We start from the raw sequence: 25,555 nt of genomic DNA on the forward strand, positions 1-25,555 counted from the left end.
ATGGGGTGTTAACAATATACAGCGATGGGCAAGTACCGTTGTCTACTTAAATCATTTCGCCTGTTACGGAAGTTTCTTCTCCATTGACTAAGCAAGATCAGCATTTCTCATCTTATTTGTTCATTTTATTTTAGATTTCACGTGAAAAGGAGTTTGCGTTGTCAGGTATTTTTCATTATTAAGTTACAGAGTTTTTTGAGATCTTGTACCAAAGGTGATTTTATCCTAACAGATTTGTTTTCTAATCGGAATAATTTGTGTTTCACATATTAAGCCATCTCCTTTTGCAAATTCCTGACAGGCATCTAAGAACTGATAATGCTCCCATTACTGTGGCAACTACATGCAAAATACAGTGAAGATTAGAACAACTTTAAAAGATAATTAGTGATTAGTACACGATTTGAGAAACAAATTTCTTAAAGGATCTGGACTACATACACCCAGACATATCTTTCATGAATGCCATCACCTGACTCCAGTAATAAGAACATGAGAACAGCCATTCTGAGTCAGACCAAAGGTCCATATAGCCCAGTATCCGATCTTCCGACAGTGGCCAATTCCAAGTGCCCCAGAAGGAATGAACAGAACAGGTAATCATTAAGTGATCCATCCCGTGATCGCCATTCCCAGCTTCTGGCAAATAGAGGTTAGGGACACCATCCCTGCCCATCTTGGCTAATAGCCATTGATGGACCTATCTTCCATGAATTGATCTAGTTCTTTTTTGAAGCCTGTTACGGTCTTGGCCTTCACAACATCCTCTGGCAAGGCGTTCCACAGGTTGACTGCATGTTATGTGAAAAAATTACTTCCTTTTGTTTGTTTTAAACCTGCTGCCTTTTAATTTCATTTGGTGGCCCCTAGTTCTTGTGTTCGGAGAAGTAACACTTCCTTATTTACTTTCTCCACACCAGTCTTGATTTTATAGACCTCTATCATATCCCCCTTGGTCTTATTAATCTCTCCGCATATGGCAGCCGTTCCCATATCCCTAATCTTTTTTGTTGCCCTTTTCTGAACCTTTTCCAAGTCCAAAATATCTTTTTTTGAGATAAGGCAACCACATCTGTATGCAGTATTCAAGATGTGGACGTACCATGGATTTATATAGAGGCAATATTATATTTACTATCTTATTATCTATCCTTTTCTTAAGGATTCCCAATAAGCATGGCATATGTGCTCTAGACATATATTTCAAATATAGGCATACAATATACATACACAATAAATATATACATATATACAGTAACAACTTTTTGCACATCTACACACACCCCAAGTTAAAAGAACACTAAGGTTGTAAAGTCATGCACTTTAAAGTTAGCATTAATTCTGGCATTTCCTATCTACAACCTCAATTTGGCCCCCTTGTGTGTTTGAATTATGATACAATTTTTAATTACATAATCACACACTATTTTTTCCCCAGGACCCCTGTCTCATGTGGCAATTTTGTGATGTAGATGAATGGGAGGCTAGGATAATACCAAACTCATTTTCATTTCTAGAAATCCAGGGTCAAATCCATTTAGATTAGATGTAGTTAGTGCACACACAGTGTCCCCTAAAACCACTGTTATTTACACATTAGAGCCAACCAAATTGGTTTCCCAAAAGCAGCCTCAGAGAGAAAGCACAGCAATTGTATTAATGGGAATAAGGTGCAAGTAGTGAGGAGTTCTGGAATACTTACACATTTATTAAGGTGCAATGTGAAAAGCATGTTATTTGACAATATAATTGCAAAAAGATTAATGCAAAGATTTATGACTTTACAAATGCTGCAATGACTCAAACATTGCTAAATTATGGATTAAGAGAAATATGTGGTGATGACTGAATTATCACAATTTCTACATAGGGTATATCTCCTAACTTTCTAATTAGCCCCAGAACTTTTTGCTGGTGTTCTTCCAACAGAAACATTTCCTTAAACAAGTCAGAAGTAACATGTATACAGCACAAGTACACCAATCAGTCTGTGGTCATAAATCTGCATTCTTTGCAATTGTGCTTAGATCACTGCCTGATTTTCCTTTCCACTGAAATATTTCTCAAAAGTTAACCCAGTTTTCCAGAATCTGACAACTCCACCCTTCAGTCCCTTGACCATCAATCTACCTGCTACCATAATTTTAAATCAGCCCTATAGCCTAATCTTTTATCCAGTTTTATCATATTAGATTCCACAACTGGTTCTTTGCTTCCTTTTCCAATTCTTTGTGGATTGAAATACAAACTTAAACACCAAAGGAACCATACATTTTCACTTACAAAAACAAGAAAGATTTATACAAGTCCAATCAAATTAATGCAGCCTATGCATCTCGAAGCTACATATTTGGACTGTTTTCAAAAGAGGCTATGAAATGGCAAACTTTTAAATTAAGTGTTTTGACAACAATGCTTACCTCTTATATGGTGCTTTCCATTTTCTACAATCTTTACAAACATTAAACGGAAATGCTATCTGCTATTTCAGTCCCAGTTCAGGTCAGCAATGTTAAATGGACCAGCAGCCACAGAAGATGAAAGTGGTGTTAAAATACTGAATACTTGCATCAAAAGTGGGCAGCACAGTATGGGGAGAAGGTGACCAGCCCTCGGTGGAGAAAGAAGTGGTTCGGGACTATTTAGAAAAACTGGACGAGCACAAGTCCATGGGGCCGGATGCGCTGCATCCGAGGGTGCTAAAGGAGTTGGCGGATGTGATTGCGGAGCCATTGGCCATTATCTTTGAAAACTCATGGCGATCGGGGGAGGTCCCGGATGACTGGAAAAAGGCTAATGTAGTGCCCATCTTTAAAAAAGGGAAGGAGGAGGATCCGGGGAACTACAGGCCAGTCAGCCTCACCTCAGTCCCTGGAAAAATCATGGAGCAGGTCCTCAAGGAATCAATTCTGAAGCACTTAGAGGAGAGGAAAGTGATCAGGAACAGTCAGCATGGATTCACCAAGGGCAAGTCATGCCTGACTAACCTAATTGCCTTCTATGAGGAGATAACTGGCTCCGTGGATGAGGGGAAAGCAGTGGATGTGTTATTCCTTGACTTTAGCAAAGCTTTTGATATGGTCTCCCACAGTATTCTTGCCAGTAAGTTAAAGAAGTATGGGCTGGATGAATGGACTATAAGGTGGATAGAAAGCTGGCTAGATCGTCGGGCTCAACGGGTAGTGATCAACAGCTCCATGTCTAGTTGGCAGCCGGTTTCAAGCGGAGTGCCCCAAGAGTCGGTCCTGGGGCCAGTTTTGTTCAATATCTTCATTAATGATCTGGAGGATGGCGTGGACTGCACTCTCAGCAAGTTTGCAGATGACACTAAACTGGGAGGAGTGGTAGATACGCTGGAGGGTAGGGATAGGATACAGAGGGACCTAGACAAATTAGAGGATTGGGCCAAAAGAAACCTGATGAGGTTCAACAAGGACAAGTGCAGAGTCCTGCACTTAGGACGGAAGAATCCCATTCACTGTTACAGACTAGGGACCGAGTGGCTAGGCAGCAGTTCTGCAGAAAAGGACCTAGGGGTCACAGTGGACGAGAAGCTGGATATGAGTCAACAGTGTGCCCTTGTTGCCAAAAAGGCTAACGGCATTTTGGGCTGTATAAGTAGGGGCATTGCCACCAGATCGAGGGACGTGATCGTTCCCCTCTATTCGACATTGGTGAGGCCTCACCTGGAGTACTGTGTCCAGTTTTGGGCCCCATACTACAAGAAAGATGTGGAAAAATTGGAAAGAGTCCAGCGGAGGGCAACAAAAATGATAAGGGGGCTGGAGCACATGAGTTATGAGGAAAGCCTGAGGGAACTGGGATTGTTTAGTCTGCAGAAGAGAAGAATGAGGGGGGATTTGATTGCTGCTTTCAACTACCTGAAAGGGGGTTCCAAAGAGGATGGATCTAGACTGTTCTCAGTGGTACCAGATGACAGAACAAGGAGTAATGGTCTCAAGTTGCAGTGGGGGAGATTTAGATTGGATATTAGGAAAAACTTTTTCACTAGGAGGGTGGTGAAGCACTGGAATGGAATGGGTTACCTAGGGAGGTGGTGGAATCTCCTTCCTTAGAGGTTTTTAAGGTCAGGCTTGACAAAGCCCTGGCTAGGATGATTTAGTTGGGGTTGGTCCTCCTTTGGGCAGGGGGTTGGATTAGATGACCTCCTGAGGTCCCTTCCAACCCTGATATTCTATGATTCTATGAAAAGAACCTTTATTTTAGTGAATTTAGATGAAAGGTGTCAACTTGACAGCCCTAGATAGCAAACTCTTCCATCCACTGTATAACACAGTAGGGGTACAGCAAGCTTTCCCTGACTTCCCATCAATGTGCCATAGTACTGGCTCAGACATATCACCTCTAGAATGGGCGTGAGGTTCAGTTCCCATTTCCATTTAGCCTCTCTGCTGAGAGTGTTGACAGAAGGACAGTTAGAGGTAGTTTTTCCAATGTAGACACCTGTCCTCTAGGACCTGGGTCAAGATCAGCAACCAGTTGGCGTATGCTAACAACTTTGGTTAATGCATCTGACCTTTCAAAATAGAGGGTAAATACTTCCTCTTCTATTCTAAACTTCCAGACTCACTCCCCAGGTGACCTTTTACAAAAGTATGTTATGGGACCAAAACAGCAAGAGAAAGTAGTCATGAACCTGAATTCTGGGCAATACAAGACTTGATTTAAACTACATTGTTTGGTTTAATTTTGGATTCTTTCAAGTCTAATGATGTGCAAACGTATCTAGCAAGTCCATATAGGATGACCTAGCTTAAATACTTTAGAACCAAATTGTTTCAATTGCTGTGATCAACTTAAACAATGTACAAGGTGGGCTAGCACTGGTCAGGTATATGATAACACCAAGGGAACTCTGCAGGGCTAGCCCCACAGTATGTGAATAATGTATTTCATCACACAGACTCATAAGGAACTAGAGAAAATGGATTTCAGAAGCAACATGTTTGGTATCTACAGGAGAGAGATGTGAGGATAAGAATGCCTTCAAATGAATGTGTTTTGTCTGCAGTTGCGAAGAGGTCGAGTGGGCGGACAGTCTTTGTCTCGGAAGGGCAGCTGTGTCTAAGGCAATATGCTTGGTCAAATATTGCATTTAGGCCATTAATTTTAATAAGGAACTTGTTTTAAGTTATAGAACCCTCCACCACCCGTGATTCAATCCAAGATTAATACTATGGCTCCTTCTAGGTCCCAATATATGCTTCAAGTGAGCCATGTGTATTGAATCCTAAAGCAGATCCTCCAGCTATATAGAGATGCAGTTATGGAATACAGAGCAGGGAAGCACTGTGACTGCAATGAGGCATACATGGTGTCAGCTATTTCACTGTTTAATGAATCAGCTTCTCCATCAGAGATTGAGAGAGAAAGGAGCAGTTCCATAGCAAACCAAGAGCTTTAGCGCAATCTGGCTCTTACCTATTGGGATGGATGAAATCTGAGAGTAGAGATCCAGCATGCGGTTGCCATCTACGTCTACAAGGTAGTTCCCTCGGCTCTCTTGATAATTGCAAAAAAAGTGCACGGCTTCTGCATTCTTACAGGAAAAAAAATAAACCAATAAATCAAGCATGTGGCAGAATATTCAGTTCAATCTGGAGATAGTAAGTGGGGGACATATATAGCAAAACCTTTAAAAAATATCTGTTGATAAAACACAAATATACATATCTCTGTTGTATGGGAATTAAGTTTACTGTAGCCTCTTACAAAAAATGGATTTTAATAAGAATTGCAATAGGGACACAGGAGGGAACAGAATGCAGTACAGTATTTCACACTTCCTCATCTAAGGCTCTCAAGGTGTTTTACAAGCATCAGTGAATTAAATGAAGATAATGATTTGCCCAAGGTCAAATACTGAGTCAGTAGCAGAATAGAGAATAAAACACAGTATTCCTGACTCAATCTGTTCCTCTAATAATCCGCACACACACTATGTGTGGGGGGGGGGAAGGCCTTGCATGGACCAGTTGGTGAATAAAGTCGAACAACTGCAAGGGTGCAGTTTCTGCACATAAATCAAGTGTGCACATTGCAGAATTGCTCTTTTGGTCAAGGAAATATATAGTTATATTGACATACTTTTAAGCTCAAAGATTCCTATACTCATATCCTCTGCTTCATAGCAATTAAAAAATCACCACATTCAGTAGGAATCCCTAAAGAGGTAAATAATAAACAATAGGGCACACTGTCTTCACAAAACATTTCAGAATTTAAAAACTGTTATAGAGTTATTTTCTATTAAACATTGTACAATAATTTAACCATAAAATACTACGGTCACAATTAAGGGCAATTGCACCTGTATTCCCCCTTCAGTGGCCCGATTCCCTGTGTTACTCCCAGCAATGATAGTCTGCCTAAACAATAAAAGAACCTACACACATACCAAGAAGCTAACCAGAGACCACCACAACTCTAACACGGGATCAGGCAAGAGCAGTCTTTCAACACCCCACCATCGTGGTTTCCTTGTGGTTACAAGTTCATGACAGCTTCAGCTCAGAACAAGCACACAGTTTTATAGGCCCCAGTAAGCCAAGTTCTTCCAATCCTTCCCTAAGGATGGGGTTTGCTGTGGACCAGAGTTCCTTTCCATTGGCTGTCAGTCTTTGGAGAAGTCAGTTTGAACTAGTATGTGTGTGTGTGTGGGGGGGGGGAGAGAATGGCTTCAAAGGCTGATAATGGAGGAAGTATATTAGCATCCCCCTCCCTATCTGAAACAATACATACAATGCCGCAGTGACACATACACAACTGCATTTGTAATACAGTTTACCCCAAAAGTATTAAGCCCAATTCAATAATGTTTAACTTTATTCAATAAAGTTTATCTTAATTCCATAAGTTTTGTTCAGGATATTATGGGATACTGTCAGTCTGTCACAACTACTCCTAAATTTAAATTTTTTTTGCCTAGTTTTGCAGTATGAACCTAACGCTAGAAAATCTGATTTTAAAATGGAAACGCTGAGAGATTGGCAGCAAAAAATAAATTTGATGAGTTACCTGAATTCCATTTAACTGTTTCATTAACTCCTGAAAAGAAATAATAAAAAAATCAAGAGCATGATAAACATAGTTTGTACACTTCAACTGAACTGCTTTAATGATTTCTATTAAATACTTGACTCTGTCAGAAGGAAATAATGGCCAGCGAATTGAAACCCTCATGCCACTTTCAAAACTAAAGTATCAATTTGTAATCGGCACAACCAGTTCAGTGTTCCAACTGGAGGACTAGGAGACAAGCAAATACACTTGCTCTCCTGCAGATGGGAGGTTTCATTAGACTCACTTGCTTCTAATTCTTAATACTAGCAATAGACATTAGGAAACCAGGAGGTTAGTCACAAAGGGCAAAATCTCCTCTCTGATCAGCCATTGAGAATCTTTACTCAGATACTCCGCCATCTCCCCAGCAGTTCCTTTAGTTACCCCTCCCCCACATCTTGCGGGCCCTGGTGCAACTGGACCACTTGCACCATTGAAGTTACACTATAGAAGCAGAACTTTACAGGTGAGATCTTTCATGCAGATCTGGGAGGAGAGTTTTGTCTTAAAATATTTTGACATACAGACAACCTGACATTTGTCTAACTCTTTTCATAATCTGATCTAAGTGTCTGCACAGTTATTGTCTTGCTGCTGGGAACATTGATGTTCTTTAGTGTTGTTTCTTCCATTTCAGTCTCTCATTCAGGGGGTCTTCGAAAGAAAATGGATTCTGTGTATTGTGTAATATTTATTTAGGATAACAATAATCTTTAGCCCCCGTTTTTTATATATCAGGTATGGTACTGTGTTTTGGTCAATCAAAATATGGGGTGTGTGTGTGTGCGTGTGTGTGTGTGTGTGCGCGTGTGTGTAAAACCACCTCACTTTGTGAACTTACTCTGGACCTAGGCCCAGGAACTTCTGTCTTCATTAACGGTCCATCATAATCAAAGTCCACATCAATTTTAGCTGCAGTTTGACTGATCAATCTGTGCCCTGTAAGAAATAAAAACAATGAAAAAACTAAATTACAAACTCCCCCCAAAATAAATATCCAATTCTTCTTCTTTATAAGAATATCCAGTAGCTGAGGATATCTATGTTGTACTCTGTGAAGAAAACTTTCAGGGCCTGATTCTGATTTTGTACCAATGTAAATCAGGAGTAACTTCAAGGAAGACAGTAGCATTATCCCAGTACAAGTGAGATCAGAAAGGGGTCTCCCCAGCTCGGCACTAGAGAAGAGGAGACAGTCTATTTTGTAGAGAAGGGGGAATGGGAGTCAGGAATCCTAGGTTCTATTTCCATCTCTGCTATTGACTTGATGTGTTACACTGAGCAAATCTATCCCTGGACTCTCATCTGTAAGATGGGAAGTGCAGTGACCATTTGAAAATTCCCATGGAGTCCTCAAATGAAAGGTCTTACGATATGCTTAGTAATAATTCTAAGGGTGTAAAAGAAGATGTATACCTCAGAAAAGAAAAATGGCTTTGTTAAACAAATGAATACTGCATGACTAAGACAGCATGCACTGCAGCTCAGAGAGCTGGGTCATATTGTGGTTATCTTTATTCTGACCTATGGGTAGACTGCTGCTCTGTAGCCATGCGTGTAATGGAGGAAAGATAGCAGACCTGACATCTCTAATGAAGCAGAAAGGCAGAAAACTACCATGCTTCATCAGTAATAGACTGCTCAAGTTTTTTAAAGGAACTTCTGCAAAATATAGGATTTGAGTGTGGTTTTAAAGGATGTAGAAAATAGCTTTTTCTATTGTCCACACCAAAACTGTAAGGTTTAATATTCAAGAGTAAAACAGTTCACAAGATACAATCTAAGCGGTATTTACTGAGTAAAATCTGAGGCGTTCACATGTGATGAAAAAGAGCAAGGCAAATCTTGTAGGATCTTAAGGTTTTTAAACTTACATCACATTCAAGGAAACATTATCAGTGGAGTTTCTGGTCAAGGGTCCACATTAATTTCCTGTGTATACTGATATGGACACAAAGTATTCAGAGTGCTAAAGTACGTAATAAGCAGTACTTACAGATCAAAAGTGCTAAGCAAAAGAAATTTTGCAAACCTGATATTGCTAACAGTTAGCAGCAATATAAGCGTGCTTTACATTTGTGATGCTCTGTACAAATACTAATCAATCAGCCCTTAGCAACACAGCACATATCAATCCACAGATTATTAGTAGACCATACCCCTAAAATCATCCCATCAATTTGTAAGATATATTCCAAAATGTTTAATAAATACCAACTTCCTTAAAAATAGCTAGGTCCTATTATACATACATGGGATTTTATCCAATAATACAGACAACTGTCACAAATACTGACAATTACTTCACTGAACGTCTGATATAAAACATTAAGTGCATATTCAAAGTGAGCATAACATGCATTTGTTGTGAATTTTTCTATGATCCTGTCAGATGGCAGACGAATGAACTGCAACAACTTAGCACTAGAGGATATTTAAAGCGATACATACTCTGAGGAGTCCCTTGCCATGTTCAGGGATGCAGGCCAAAACAGTTTCAATGTTAAATTTTTCCAGATTATAATTTGACACTTCACAATAAAAAAAAAAATCACTTTATTTATTTATTTATATCTCCTGTCACTTAAGAGACACAAAGGGATGCAGTACCAAGGTAAGAGCCTGAAGGCCACGCATGGGTTGATTAACTTCCTGTTGGAACCAGAGTCTTTCCACTGTCTTTATTAGGAATTGGATTAGCCCCATAGTTTCCATATAATTTTCATTATTACAGTATCTTTTACTTGAAGATCTCAAAACCCTTTATACAGGTGAGCATCCTTCTCCTCACTTTACACATGGGAAAACCAAAGTACAGAGAGGTTAAGCAACCAGAATTGGGAGGGCCATCTGTGCTCAGGTCAACAGGTGAGAAGTCATTTTATGGAGTGGATTTCTGATTGCCTGGCAGGGAAGATGTGGGTATCAGGAGGTGGTTCCAGCAATCAAGATCGGAGATGATCAGGGCACAGATGAGTGTTGTAGCTGCCAGGATACATAAAGTGTAGCACCTTTGAAAGAAAGCATAGGAAGAAACAGCAAGCTTTTGAGGACATGGCCTAGATGTATGGGGCGGAGCAGAAGAGGATGAAGATAGCCCCCAAGTGACAAGTCTGGACAAAAGGGAGGCTGCTTGTGTAGCCACCAGAACATGGGGAAGTAGAGAGGGCTAACAAACTCAGTGTAGGCTGTTGCCTGTCCCTAAGCCCAGGAAGGACTAACACCATGGCCAAAGTCTGTTCAGATCCCTCCTTCCGGGTAGATAAATTCAAACACAAGACTCACAAAGTAACACTAAAACAAAGCTATTGCCATGACCAAAGTAGGCTGTAGGGGCATAGAACCTTTTCCTTTGCATCACCTCTGCCACAGGAGCCCACTTCCTTCTTGCAGCTCCCCTCTTCATCTGAGCTCTCTCAGCCACCTGTCCCCTTCACAGCTGGATCTGAATCCAAGAACTGGCTGCTCCCAGTTCCCAAGCCCTCTCAGTCCCAAGGGGCAAACTACCCTGTTACGTTTGGACCTAGCCATGTTAAGTTCTAAACATGCATGTTTGTAATCTCCATTAAAGTAGGATGGGAGTTACATCCACAGCAAGGAGAGTACAGATGCCAGAGCATTATCAGGGAACCAAGAAAAAAAAGACAACAAGCTTGTCTCTGTACTCTTCAACTACAGCAAACTTATTAACTGTACAACCAAACTAACATTCTCATCCACAGTTTTTGCTGTGGGTACCCAAGGGCCATTCCCCAACAAATTATCTGCTGTAAATTAATCTCAATTGGTGTAACTGATTCAGAGCTTTAGTAGCACCACTCCTACACCAGGTCGATATCTGGTAAATGGACGCTAGTTGGATTCATCAGAGCACAGGTAGAAGTTACCATTCAACAATATCACATGGAGTGCCAGGAACAGATCTGCCAATCACCCCTAAAGTGAAACAACAGAATGTACCAGAGCTCCAGAAAGATAAACATATGGAAAGGCAGGCAAATGCCCAGGTTTATGGAAAGCATCCTGTAGCAGCGTGCAGTATTATCAGCTGTCTAACCCTCTACTTTTCTGCAGATAAATTATACCGTGGAAAAATAAAACAGAATTCCACAGCTCCATCCTGGAGGCTCACTTTCCCCCACAAGATTTTAGATTCAGAAGGGGCTTGAGAAGCATAATTTTGCTTGAAATAAATATTTAGTAAAAGAAATAATGGAAGGAATTTCACACCTGCATTTCTCAGCAGAGTGCATTTGCATTTTGAATAGAACTATTTAGCCAAGATTTTCAGAAATGACTTGTAATTTTATATGCCTCGGTTTTTGGGTGCCCAACTTGAGACACCTTAAAGAGATCTGATTTTCAAAAAGTGCTGAGCACCCAGCCTCTGAATGGCAGCCACGTTTAAGTTGTCTCTAGCTGAGTTCTCAATTGCTGCTCACTTTGGAAAATCTTGGCCACTGACTACAATTATTCTCATCAGTTTTAATTCTGAGTGCTACACCTCAGTTTAAGTGACAACACCATAAGGAAGTGCATTATTAATGAGCTTTGTTTGGAAAGCAATGTCACTCCATTTTTGTACCACTCCTGTTTAGCAGTGGTATAAATAGTGGGCTGCATGACAAAGTAGTTTCACCAGAGAAGTTACTGGATATAAAAGTTCTGAAGTTCATTAAAAGTGACACAATTCATAGCCGATAAGGGCTGTACATTTAGTAGCTCAGCTATAAAGTCACAAAGATTAAAAGGCAGATAATAGACTAAAATAACCTTTAATTTTGCCCTCAGAGAATGAGATCACAATGTACTCTATGACACAGATTTATCCTCTCTTCCTCCAGCTCTGCAGTTTTTCTTGGCAAATAGCTCTATTTCTCTTCCCTCAGTCCCACACCTTCCAAACATCTATTTACTGCCTTGGTCTCTCCTTCAGTCTGCCCTGCCCTTTCTCTCTGTGCAGGAACACATCACCTACTTCAAAGACAAGATCCTCTGCAGTCTCCCTCCCCAATTCCCTTTTCCTCCTTCCCAGAGTCACTACAGCTCTCTCTTATTTGCACCAGCCTATGTATCCAATCTAGCTTTTTATAACTTTCAACAAACAGCCAATTAGCTAATGAAGACAGGAAGGGTGCGGGTACAGGGATTCAAACCCCTTCGCGGGGACATAGTACTTATTTTCCGCCTTCTTGGATGTAGGCGGAATGGAAGACAGGGACTCCTGGGTTGACAGGCAATGTGACCTGGGCTGGGGCAGAGGAGGGATGACATTGAAGAGGTTGTCGGATTTCTCAGTTAGCTTCTTGACCTCCAAATTCAGGTTGGCAGCCACCCTCTTGAGCAGGCCTTGGCATAGGCGCCAACTTTTCCTGGCGCCGGTGGGTGCTCAATCCTCCCCCCTCCCCCCGGCCCGGCTCCACCCTGACTCCACCACTGCCCCGCTCCCTCCCACCCCTGCCCCGCCCCATTCCAACCCCTTCCCCAAAGTACCCGCCCCAACTCTGCCCCCTCCCTGCCCCTATTGGACTCCTTCCCCAAATCCCTGCCCCGCCTCCGCCTCTTCCCTGAGAACACTGCGTTCCCCCTCCTCCCCCGCATCCTAGCACTTGCCGCTGCGAAACAGCAGTTTTGCGGTGGCAAGCACTGGGAGCTAGGGGGAGAAGAGGAGCCGCGGCGCGCTCAGGGGAGGAGGCGGAGGTGAGCTGGGGTGGGGAGCTGCCGGTGGGTGCAGAGTCGGCGCCTATGGGCCTTGGTGCTCCCTGAAGTCATTGGGGGGACTATTGGTTTGTGAGGGCTCTGCCACCACCTCATCCGGGGATGACGAGGACGACTGCACCACTGGAGGGTGGGGAGCACCCCCTTCCTCAACTGGGGACTGCTCTGTGGCCTCCGGAGCCTCCCGCAAAGCTCCCGCATCCGACTCAGTACCACGCTCCGACTCCAGTGCCAGCTGCGCTGCGGGTGTCCAATGCAGCCTGGGAGGAGTGATAGGAGTAAGGTACTAGTATAACAGGTACACCCCCACAGGTTCCAGCATTGCCACTGGGCAGGCCATTGCCCTTGACCCCATGCTGGTGCCGCAGGTGCCTTGGCAAGTTCCTGGTTGGGAGGCAATTCACCCTTTACAGGGGAAGGGCTGAACTCCGACCTGGACCACTGCCTTTCTGGTGACCAGGGCGAGGCTGTCGAAGCCTGAGTCTGTCAACTGTCCCTCATCGGCACCAGCATGGAGATGGCGAGGACCGGAGCCTGCCTGAAGAACAGTACCGGGACCCCGGCGACCGGTGCCATGACCAGGAATGATCCCGTACTGGAGGGAACCGATGCCTGGGAGCAGCGTGAGGCGATGGTGATTGGCGCCTTGCCGATCCCTGGTGGGAGAACGTAAGCTACTGTGAGGATGGGGATCGGTGCTGTGACTCCGGAGTCCCGTGTCTTGGTGGGGACCGTGGTATCAGAGATGTGGGCCTCCTGGCTGGAGACTGAGGCTGCAGTGCCAGGTTCCTGGGCTGTGGCAAAGGGGAATGACGCCTGCGGTCCGGAGATGCTCCACTGCCTTCAGGGGTGGGTGGCCCCATAACTGGCCTGGCCATCAGCACTGGTGTCTTGGCAGGACCCGCCGTGCGGCCAGGAGTCTGTGGTGCCGGTCAGCCTAACTGTTCTTTGGCTGCCGGGCCGCAGATGGTCTGCTACCGCTCCCCAGAGTTGGAGGCGGGTCCCTGGCTGGGCTAGGTGGTCCAACCACAGCGGTATCCCCGAGAGCCTCCGTAATGGGCACGAGGCCTAACACAGGTCCTTTGCCTGAAGTTCCCTTCTTGTGCGGTGCCAGCGGACCAGTCGACTTAGACTGCTTCTTTGGTATGAGTGAGGGGGAATGGTGCCAGGCGGATTCTGGTGCCGGCGGTGCACTGCGTGGTGAAGCCAAAGTAGCGGGCATGGAGTCTGAGGCCTTGGCTACACTCGGGACTTCACAGCGCTGCCACGGCGGCAGCACTGTGAAGTGCGAGTGTAGTCGCGCCGCCAGCGCTGCGAGAGAGCTCTTGCAGCGCTGTATGTACTCCACCTCTCCGAGGGGAGTAGCTTGCAGCGCTGCAGGCTCTGATTACACTGGCGCTTTACAGCGCTGTACTCGCTGCGCTCGGGGGGGGCGTTTTCACACCCCTGAGCGCAGCAAGTTGCAGTGCTGTACAGCACCAGTGTAGCCAAGGCCTTAGTGTGAGGGCTCTGATGTTGGGTCAGAGCAGCCTCCATGAGGACAGCCCTCAATCAAATGTCCTGCTCTTTCTGAGTCCGGGGATGAAAGTTTTTGCAGATCCGACCCTTGTCTTTTCTATGGGATTCCCCCAGACCCTTTAAACAGCTATCATGAGGGTCACTGATGGGCATTAGCTGGCTGCACTCAAAACACGGCTTGAAGTCTGGGGAACAGGGCATGCCTCGCTCCGGAACAAAGTCCCAGTTGGGACTCTAACTACTAAACTACTACTGAAACACGTAACAACTAACTAGTCACTCAACTAAACAAAGGAGAATGATCTAAACAATGAAGAGCTGCTAATGCTCTTGCAATGCAAGACCAGGCGCTCCAACCAACAGTAACGGGCGGAAAGAAGCAACTGAGAGAGTATACGGCCGGTATGAGTGTAGCACTCCAGAGGGCCCCACAGCCAACCCTACGGATATCGCTAAGGCAGAAATCTCCGACAACTGTGCATGTGGGCGCACACACACCTAGAATGGAATCGACGTAAGCAAGCACTCGAAAAATAAAGAAAAGTTTTAGAAGTATTTTTTAAATTTAGAGATACTATAGAAGGGTCAGACTATGACACCCTTTGCCACATTAAAAGCATCTTGAGCCATGAGTGGCCCTGCTGACTTCAATGAGACTACTCGTATAGTGAGGCACTAGCCAATCTGTTAAGTATTGTAATCTGGCCCTTAATAATAATATTCATCTGAAAACTTTCCTATTAATTTCAGCCAGACTCTCCAAGTAAATGTACTCATTCTGAAGGCCATTCAAGGTTTGCTACCTAGTTTAACAATCAAATCATGCTCAGAAAAAAACAAATATGTATGCTTCCTTAAGGACAGACACATTACCACTACCCGAGTAACGCACTCCCCACTTGCAAAATGGGGACAATATTTACCTGTCCCCCTCCTGGGGGGGGGGGGGAGATTTGTAAAGCATCCCAAAAAGACTGAGAGCCCTTGGATTTATTTTTTTATTTATAATTGTTTAATAAAAAAATAAATCTAATGTCAACTCCATGGGCAAATTCTGCTCTGGATGGTGCAGCAAAGGAAACAGAAGGTGTTTCCCAGTGTATCCTCCTCAACATAAATCCCACCAGCCAGGACAAGTGCTACACTGTGGGGAAGCTATCTGGAGTATTCTCTGCTGCTCCCCTGGCTAGTGGTTTTCACAGCATAAGTCACTAAGGATTCATTTCTTTCAGCAGCTAGATTCATTGCATAGTAAAATTGATCTACATTGGACTGCTTTTCAGAGGTTCTGAGCACTTCTGAGAAATCAGGCCATATACTGAAGAAAACAGACTGGGTGCAGATTAAGAACACCTTTCAAGAACACTCATATCAAAAGCAATAATCCATAGGTAACTGTGCATATGCGCGCGCGCACACACTCTCTCTGTCTCTCAGAAGGGATCAGTTTAGGGGAAAAAAAAAGTAAATTACAGCATTACAAGGAATACTGAAAAGAAAAACAATAAAATACTCAGCAGAGCAGCAAAGAGCTAAGCCAGCGTCATTTCCACCCCTTTTTGTTGTTGGTATTTATGCAAAAGTTTCTGTGAACTAGATATTTGCTAAGGGCACGTAATAGTACTTTAAAAACAAACACAACTGTACTGTGCAGTGCTGTATAAATTTACATTGCCATAGCTCATGTGTGGTATTGTATGAATAAACTAAATCTCTGGTACACAGTGCAGGAATTATTCAACTGAGCTGAAAACATGTTACTGCTCCCCAGTTAACATAATCGTCTTTGTGCCTTAAAGGTGATTTCATCAAATTAGAAATGTTGATCAATTTGTGGAACAGACTTTTTTTTTTTAATAAAACCTTTTCAGGAGCAGTTTATCCAAACTATCTTAATTTTCAGTAACTGCCAGTGATCCTGAGCCATTTGAAAATGAGAGACGCAAATATCAATTTTCTCCATTTGTTTGCTGTCGTCTGCAATATATTACACTTCATTTTCCACCAAAGGCAAAATAACTTTTAGGCTGTTTCACAGATATAGTATACAAATACATTTTTTACTAATTTTCTAAACAAGATGCCTACATATCTAGTTAACAGAGCACCTGAATTTATGAGAACTTGTGTAATGGCAGATCTGATTTATTTCTCTCTACTATTTCAAAAGGAATCTCTCCCCTTCTCCTTATTTCACCTTTCCCCCCGCCTTTGAAATTGAGAAGCTTTGCCATACACAACACAAGAGATGCATGTTTCACCAGATCAAAGGATCTGAAGAGAATTCCCTTCTCTTCTTGGGTTGAAAACTGAAGAGATGTCCAGTCGGGAGGGGGGACCTAACAAAGCCTTTGGTGAATTAGTCCCAGTTTGGCTTCAGACAGATATATTTTCTGACTATCAATACCTGTAAATTTGTTTTAACCTCTGGCCACTTTGAGCAAGTGCTGGGCAGATTATAGATACACAGTAGCTCAGACATATTCTAGCAGTGCCAAGAATAGATATATTCTTTCAGACTTGCAGTATTCCATTTACCCACTTACATGGGGCATGTATTTTTGTTTAAAAGGGAAATAAACAAAATTGTTAACTAAAGTAAATCATGAGTCTGTGCAAATATACTTTCATGGCAATTCTGAAAGGTTGATTTGCTGATCTCCTGTGTCTCATCTGAATATCATCATAGTCAAGTTCTAGAATAAATTTGCATAGGGAAATAAATAAAGAGCTCTCATCTTAACAGCTAGGAAACAGATTAAACTATTGTCAAAATGGCTCAGAATAGCACATTTGCATATGGCTCAGATCAAATCCTACAACAAGACCTGGGGACAGATGCTCAACTCATGTAAATGGTCAAAACTCCATTGAAGTCAATGAAACTGTGACAATTTACACCTGCTGAGGAATCTCCCTCCAAGCTAGTCTGACACAGCACTGTTGTACTGAAAGAAGAGATATTGATGCTGCACTGTTAAAGCTGATGTCTTTCAGATGTGTTAAATCCAGGTCCCTTCTGAAGGACACTGGCCAGACAAAATTTAAGAAGCCCAGGTCACTTTGTAAGAGAGTAAGAGATAAAAATTTTCTGCACAAACAAACATTCCCACACATATCCAAAAAAGGGGTCCGTTATTCCTGAGCGCATAATGGTTTACATATTGACCCACATGTTCCCAGCTTTATCATTATCTAAATTGTTACAGAATGTTGGGATGAAAAGATCCACATAAACCCAAATAGACTAAGCAAAAACAGGATAAGTTCTAGGAATTTTATGGCTTGTTGGAACCCTGTCCAACATACTGAGCCAAAGTCTTTGCTCTCTGTAACTAGTCTTATATCCAAGTGAGTCAGGACCTATCAGATAATTACTTGTTATGTTTAATGTTATTTTTAATGAACCTTTGTACTATATAGCCAAAGAAGAGACACTTGCACACTGAGATTATAACCAGACAGATCCCGAACTACATTCCCCAACAAGTCTGATATTTTAATATTAATGTACCTGCAAAAGGAAAGCAACAGGAGTGCTGGAGTTGCTCTGAAAATCAGGCACATAAAATGGAAGTGACCTATCTCTGGGCACCAGATTTTAAAAAATGTGGCCTTTGTCCTTAAAAGGTAACTGTAATTGCATGGTTGAAAAAAAATACAGTTTTAGGTGTTTCCTGCTCCCAATTGATTATTAATACTGTCTTTATTATTATAGGATGCTCAAACATGTGAAATGTCACTGGGGTTATGTTACAGCCTTACTCCTCAGAACTAGAAAGCATTAGTGTCTGAAACCCTCAACAATCCCATGTACTTTGCATACTTATGCTGACCATTTGCCAGTAGCAGACTAAGTGCTTGTCTACATGGGAAGTTTTACCATTTATACTGATGTTGTTACACCAGTATAACCGCCTGTGTGGACACTATTATCCTGGTCTAAGAGTGGCTTTTTTGGTTTAGTTTAAACTTCTCCAAAGGTGATATAAGATGAACAAATAAATAAACAAACAAACAAACAAACAAACAAAAAACAAAACAAACAAACAAACAAACAAAGAAAAGACCACTCTTAGACCAGGATAAGAGTGGCTGTGCAGTGGCATACTGGTGAGTTAAATTCACAGTTTAGTTTAGTATAACTTTCTTGAGTAAACAAGGCCTAACTTGTAGCTGGGTTTGTAAATTTCATCCAATGGACCAAATTCATTCACTGACTTTTGTAAAATGCGTAGGAAATGTCTCGATGGGCAAAAGAGGTACTTTCTTACACTGTGTTAGCTTACCACGATTGTAAAGCCATCTGTACGCTTGTTATGATGCAGGCTATGTCTCTGAAGTTGTTAGCTGTTCCTGTTATAGCTGTAGATATTTAGTCTGAAGTGTTAGCCTGTGAACATGCATTAAGAGAGCTTTTCAATCGTGTTTGGCTAACATAACATGACAGCACCCTTTCTGCCTGTCAAACAGGGCCTTGGAGATCCTCAGATGAAAGGTGCTATGTAAATATAAGTATTATTACTAATATACTACACCTCTACCTCGATATAACGCTGTCCTCGGGAGCCAAAAAAATCTTATCGCATTATAGGTGAAACTGCGTTATATTGAACTTGCTTTGATCCACCGGAGTGTGCAGCCCCCCCCCCAGAGCACTGCTTTACCGTGTTATATCCGAATTTGTGTTATATCGGGTCGCGTTATATCGGGGTAGAGATGTATATAATTTGTAGAGAATTTTCTAGCAGCAAAACAATCTGCACTTTAAAGACTATTAAGTTAAATTCCACCCTTCCTACTGCTGGCTTTTCAAACTTCTACAGAGCCCATTTATTTTGCTGTTAAATATGTCAGCAACATTAACAAATAAGTACAATGCAACATTTAATATAACAGGGATGGCATCATTTGCTTTAGGACAGAAAAGGGTAGTTTTCTGCTCTCTTTTTCTATTTGCCACCATCACCCACCAGCCTTCTCTCTCAGCATTTCTAATAATCATACTTAGGCTTGAAAGGATTAGACTTTTATCGGTAAATGTTGATAAACATAGATTTCACTGTATACACACAAACCGACAAAAGATTATTTCCATCAATAATCAAATAATCAAAATTTATAGATAAGCAAAGTAAGAAAAGGGCTACTTGAAAACTTTAAATTAGAGTTTGATTTAAGGCTATGTATGTACTTTGTATATTTGGACACACGATGTGGACAATTTGTGTTTTAATGGTTAAAGCTTGAACTTTTTGATTCTCAATAATCTTCCCCCCCAATTCCCCATGACTGCGAAAATTTAAATAGATAAAAATTGCTTAATAAACTGATATTTTCCATCAAAAGTAACAAAATAAAAATCAAGTTCTACCAAGTGTAACAATACTTCACATTACTATAGAAACTTCCAGCCAAAGATCTCAGACATTAATTAATAGGTTCATCCTTTAAATAGCCCTGCAGTGTCATCAGCAGTGCCGCTCCTTGTGCTCCAGCCTTGTGGTTACTTGTCTCCATGGTAAAAGAGCAGCAGTGATGGAGGGAGCTGTGCTTAGTATAGGCCTGCAGAGGGAGTGCATACCCCTGAAAGGCCAAGAGGAGGATGGGTGTAAACACCACGGTTCAATTCTGGTCTCTCAGAACACTGATGTAAATCAGCAGTAACTTCACTGAAGGCAGTGGAGTTAAACCAGTGTAATCAAGAGGAAAAACCAATTCAAGGAAGGAGGAGAGAAAACTGGGTGTGGGAATAAAAACTTACATTTAGGAATCCTCATCCTCTTCCCTCTGCAAAGCATGGGGAGTGAGAGCTCCTTTTCCCCAAAGAAGGCAGACTGTCTTTCTGCATTGCCACATGATAGCAGTGCAGATCTATTACTGCAATATTCACTGTCCTACTTCATTGTGTTTGATTAAAAAAAACAAACAAACAGTTAGGAGCTGGAAGGCTGCAAGCCTATACAAGAACGATTTTGATTTTCCAAGCTCTCTCTTTCAGCTGCTGGAAGCAGAATCTATTACTAAGGGATCTTGACAGGGAGATGTAATAGGCCAGGCTAGCATGAGCTGCTTGGAGAGCGAACACTGCTATTGCATCACACCCTGCAAACTGAGACTGTTTATACAGAATGGTACAGTGTAACTTTAGAAGCCAATAAGTGCAACAAATTCCATATGAGGTGGCTTGTGCTTTGGTACCCTGTCCCCCACTCAGGGCTAGCTAGGAATAGGGAAAGAATTCCCCACCACAGAGAAACACAGAGACCTGATACAAACAGGCTGTCCAGTGGAAATGCTCGCCCCAAAGAGCAAGGCAACAGCAGGTGCCAGGCCATGACAAACCTGAGAAAGAGAGGGCCATGATGAGTGGACAGCTGCTCATGAAACGTATGTAGTATCAGTGAGGACTATAATGCTCCAAACACCCTGGAGAGCAATGGCAGCCACAGTCATGACTATGTCCTTTCACACACTGAACTGGACACAAAACAGAGCAGCAGCTCTATACAGAACTGCTCTAACCAAAATCACCTCCCCCACCCCAAGAAGAATGAACTACTAGAATCTGTCTCAAGATACGAGAGAAACAGGGTGCACAATGTAAACTGTCCCCTAGAAGGTAAAAGGGACAAAACCCCTAGACTGGAAAAGGCAGCGAGCCTGTATATACCCAGGGATCCCAGACCCACTGCTCCCTCCTTCCTCCTCCCCCCCCTCCCCCCGTGAGAGTACAGATCACTCTGTCCCAGGCGCTAATTTGTTCAGCATTTCACTTTAGGCACCTCCCTTACATCTATAAAAAACTAAAAGCAAACTTTGAAAGTGCAGGGTGGGGAAGGAAGAAGGGTGGCAAATATTAATATAGAGAAAGGAGTAGGACTGACAGTGAGGAATCTTCAGGGCTTTTCATTTTACAATCAAAGATCAATAGTATCTGAAAGCCCCACAATCTTTCACATGTTTATCCTCACAACATTCCTGTGAAGCAGGGAAGTGCCATAATTCCCATTTTACTGCTGGGGGATGGAGGCACAAGGAAAGTGACTTGCCCAAGGTCACACAGGCAGACTGTGGCTGAGCAGCAAAATGAACCCAGGTCTCTCAAGTCCCAGGCTAGTGCCCTACCACTGGATCATCCTGCCTCTCTACAACTGCTTTTTCAGTGAAAGAAAATGTGTGAGTGTGTGTGTGTATACATATATGGCAGAAGACTGTGTTCATACCACAGTGAGTATATTCATCTGAGAGCACAGCAAAAACTCTGCCAGTGCTAGTGTGAAGTGGAACAAATATTTAGACTGAAGTTACCAATTCCGATCAATTTGCAGTGTGTTGGACTGGTGACAGAAACAAAATTTTATTTTATTAAGAATCTAAATCACATGCAATCCAGAGAGGAGGAACCACCTAGAGCAGAGGTGGGCAAACTACGGCCTATGGGCCACATCCGGCCTGCGGTACCCTCCTGCCCGGCCCCTGAGCTCCTGGCCCGGGAGGCTAGCCCCCGGCCTCTCCCCTGCTGTTTCCCCTCCCCCGCAGCCTCAGCTCGTCCCGCTGCCAGTGCAATGCACTGGGCAGCGGGGCTGCGAGCTCCTGGGGCAACGCAGCTGCGAGCTCCTGGGGCAGCGCAGCTCAGAGCCAGGGCCTGACCCGGTGCTCCGTGCTGCGCGGTGGCATGGCTGGCTCCAGCCAGGCGGCACGGCTGCCTGTCCTGGTGCTCTGGGCAGCGTGGCTGTAGTGCCACCAGCTGCCGGTGCTCCAGGCAGCGCAGTAAGGGGGCAGGGAGCAGGAGGGGTTGGATAGAGGGCAGGGGAGTTCGGGGTAGTGGTTGGGGGGTGGGGGTGTGGCTAGGGGTCGGGGCGGTCAGAGGGCGGGGAACGGGGGGTTGAATGGGGGCAGATGTCCCCAGGGGCAGTCAGGAAGGAGGGGGGGTTGGATTGGGCGGCAGGGGGCAGTCAGGGGCAGGGGTTCCGGGAGTGGTTGGATGGGGCAGGTGTCCCGGGGAGGCAGTCAGGAATGAGAGGAGGGGTTGGATGGGGTGGTGGGGGGCAGTCAGGGACGGGGGTTCCAGGGGCTGTCAGGGGACAGGGAACAGCGGGGGTTGGATGGGACATGAGTCCCAGGGGGCCATCAGGGGGCGAGAAGGAGGAGGGTTCGGATATGGGGTGGGGGCGGGGGCCGGGCCACGCCACGCCTGACTCTTTGGGGAGGCACAGCCTCCCCTAACCGGCCCTCCATACAATTTCGGAAACCCAATCCGGCCCTCAGGCCAAAAAATCTGCCTGCCCCTGACCTAGAGTCACTATTGTTTCTATAATATAAAAGCTCTCATATACAGATTTCCTGCAAGTTATTCTACTGATATCTCAGGAAACATTAAGACAGGATTACATATATTTCATACAAATCCACACATCCTGTGTACTCAGTCTATTTTGTTTAAGTTAAATCTGCCATCTTTTCATTTCTGGGATAGAAACTATTTTTAGGGACAGCCATCTTGAGATCAAGTAATGAAGAAAAAATAAGGGGAGACTGGTTAAAAGTCCTTTTAAAAATAACAAATATTTTAATGGGTGTTTTTATATAAATACTTTAGATACCAAAACAGAAATTTAAAAGCTCAGCTTGCTTTTCAGATTAAAATGCAAAAACAAAGCCAACAGCATCAATCAGCTTGGACTGTGAACACACTGGTCAGTTCCCTTTCTGGTTCTCTTCTCATGGACTAGCACAGTCCTGCACACCCATTGCTCTGAAAACACTGCAGGGGACGTTTACATTAGAAATGGGCTCCCACCCCAGAGTCAGATCTCCACCCCTCCCTAAAGCTTTTGGGGAGTTAATATCTATCTTAGCTTAAATGCAACCATTTCTTTTCCCACTGACACAAGTTTCCTGAAAATTTTTTTGATTAATATTATGTTCTAGTGAAACTTTTCTCCCACACACTCTTCAACACTTAATTTTGGGGTTAACCCCAAAATTACATTTGCCTGCTGCACTGCATTTCAGCTAATCAATTTCCCCATTTTTTCACACATACCCCTTTGTCAGATGACTGGTTTATTTCACTCTGATGGGCAACACAATGCAGACTCCCATACTTGTGCTTTTGAAGTCAGGAATAATCAAGCATAGCAATCCTTTTATTGAGAATACATTTGTTGTAGAGGCAAGCTGTACATAATTATTCTGCTCAATATGTGCTCGCAGCTGAAGCATGACAGCGCACAGCCACACAGATTTCTACCAGGGAACAGTCAATTTCTCCCCCCCCCCCCCAAACTTAAATTTTGTCATTTAAATATTGAAATATACAAACATCCAACTTATTGGATATCACTGTAATGGCTTTGATACCCATCTGAGAGCTTTAGGCTTTGCTGCAATTGAAAACCACAGCAATCTGTTATATTAATTTTGATGGAATAAATGGGCCCAAAGTGTCAAAGGAGTAAATATATGACCCTGTCACCGTCCAACATTAAAAAGAGTTTTAAACAAGGTTCCAGGTTTGGTACCATGGCAAACACACCATTAAAAATTCTTTTAACCTTTTATTAAAGATAAAGAAAAAAGGAAAAAGTTAAAGCATCTGAAATATAAAATATTAAGTAAAGCTTTCTTTTTAACAACATCCCTTATTCCTTTTCCCTTTAGCTGGAGAGAATTTTTAGAAGGAATACTGCCCTATTTGACAGTCTTCTAGATAGTAATAAAGATAGTAATAACTGTCCTTTTTGAAGAAAAGAGAAGTTAGTTGAGATGGGCTAGAGCTGTTAAAATCTGATCCCATTTCCTAAGAGACAAAACAAGACACAAACACACAAGAGTGAAGAGAAAAGAACAGCAAAAATAGAAAACACAGCTTCTACGCCTGATGTTAGTTCTCACTTGCAGCCTCACTGCTGGAGAAACACAGGCACAGCACACAGTCTTAGCAGCCACTCCGAGACTTGGCAAACTTGTACCAGCATTGGGCTGTTTAAGGCATTGCTGTTAGCTGCCTTTCTGCTCTAAGACTCACAGCAGTGTTGAAAAATATGCAGTCTTGGCCAGCTAAGCCAGATTCTTATTAAACAGAAAGCAAAAGAAGAGGGATAAGAAAGAGAAGAAATAAGTTAGGGAAAGAAAAAGACACACAAGTTGGAGGGGTGGGGGGTGGGGTGGGAGAGCATGTGATAGTGAGCACACACACCGGTGGAGGTGGCAATGTCATTTGGGTCCCTCTTTCTGGTCTGTTCTGGTCAGGACAACACTCAGGATTAGGACAGGAAGGCCCAATGGTGGATCCTGAGAGACAGTGGAGGTGACAGCCATGATGGTGAAACTCACTCCTTCCTGTTGTTCTCTCTTTCAGTAAGCTAGTGCCCATGATCACCAATTTTCCTTCCAAAGTCTCTCTCTCTCTTTTTTTTTTTTTTTTTTAAAAGGACCCCAAAAGGGAGTGATGGGTGGAATAACACAGCCCCTCATTATTTTGTCCACCAGTTAGACCTAATTTCCAACATACCAATTTTGGTCTGTTAATTTCCAGTCTCACATTTCTCTTGTTTATCAGACATGATATTAACATAGTCCGTGAGTTATATCAGTAAGTCTTTTTGTTTAGACCAGGGGTCGGCAACCTTTCAGAAGTGGTGTGCCGAGTCTTCATTTATTCACTTTAATTTAAGGTTTCGCGTGCTGGTAATACATTTTAACGTTTTATAGAAGGTCTCTATAAGTCTATATATAATATAACTAAACTACTGTTGTATGTCAAGTAAACAAGGTTTTCAAAATGTTTAAGAAGCTTCATTTAAAATTAAATTAAAATGCTGATCTTAAGCCGCTGGCCTGCTCAGCCCGCTGCCAGCCTGGGGTTCCGTTCACCTAGACCAGCAGCGGGCTGAGCGGGGCCGGGGGCCGGGATCCCAGACCGGCAGTGGGCTGAGTGGGGCCGACACCCCAGACCAGCAGTGGACCGAGCGGCTCAGCCCGCTGCCGGTCTGGGGTTCTGTCCACTGGCTCCTGCCAGCCAGGGTCCCAGCTGCCGGCCCGCTCAGCCCACTGCTGGTCTGGGGTTCTGGCTGCCGGCCCCTTGCCAGCTGGGGTCCCAGCCCCCGAGGCGCTCAGCTCGCTGCCAACCTGGTGATCAGGGTGGGGATGTGGGGGGTGCAAGAATCAGGGCATGGGGTATGGAGAGTGCAGGAGTCAGGGCAGGGGTGTGGGGGGGGGGGGGGGGGGG

At 43.5% G+C, this 25,555-nt stretch overlaps 1 protein-coding gene across 2 annotated transcripts in view; it reads right to left on the minus strand.

Moving 5' to 3' along the window:
• Positions 1–25,555, minus strand: part of ABAT (4-aminobutyrate aminotransferase) — a 158,301-nt gene that overhangs the window by 62,500 nt on the left and 70,246 nt on the right. For both annotated transcript variants that reach the window (XM_026650738.2, XM_026650737.2), the window contains exons 3-5: positions 7,925–8,022; positions 7,039–7,068; positions 5,443–5,560 (exon numbers count right to left, since the gene is read on the minus strand). In XM_026650738.2, coding sequence (XP_026506523.1) covers positions 5,443–5,560; positions 7,039–7,068; positions 7,925–8,022 — 246 coding nt within the window. The remainder of the gene's footprint in view (positions 1–5,442; positions 5,561–7,038; positions 7,069–7,924; positions 8,023–25,555) is intronic.

The sequence above is a fragment of the Terrapene carolina genome, unplaced genomic scaffold (assembly GCF_002925995.2).
Source record: "Terrapene carolina triunguis isolate 2854851 unplaced genomic scaffold, T_m_triunguis-2.0 Scaffold93, whole genome shotgun sequence".
Lineage (NCBI taxonomy): Eukaryota > Metazoa > Chordata > Testudines > Emydidae > Terrapene > Terrapene triunguis.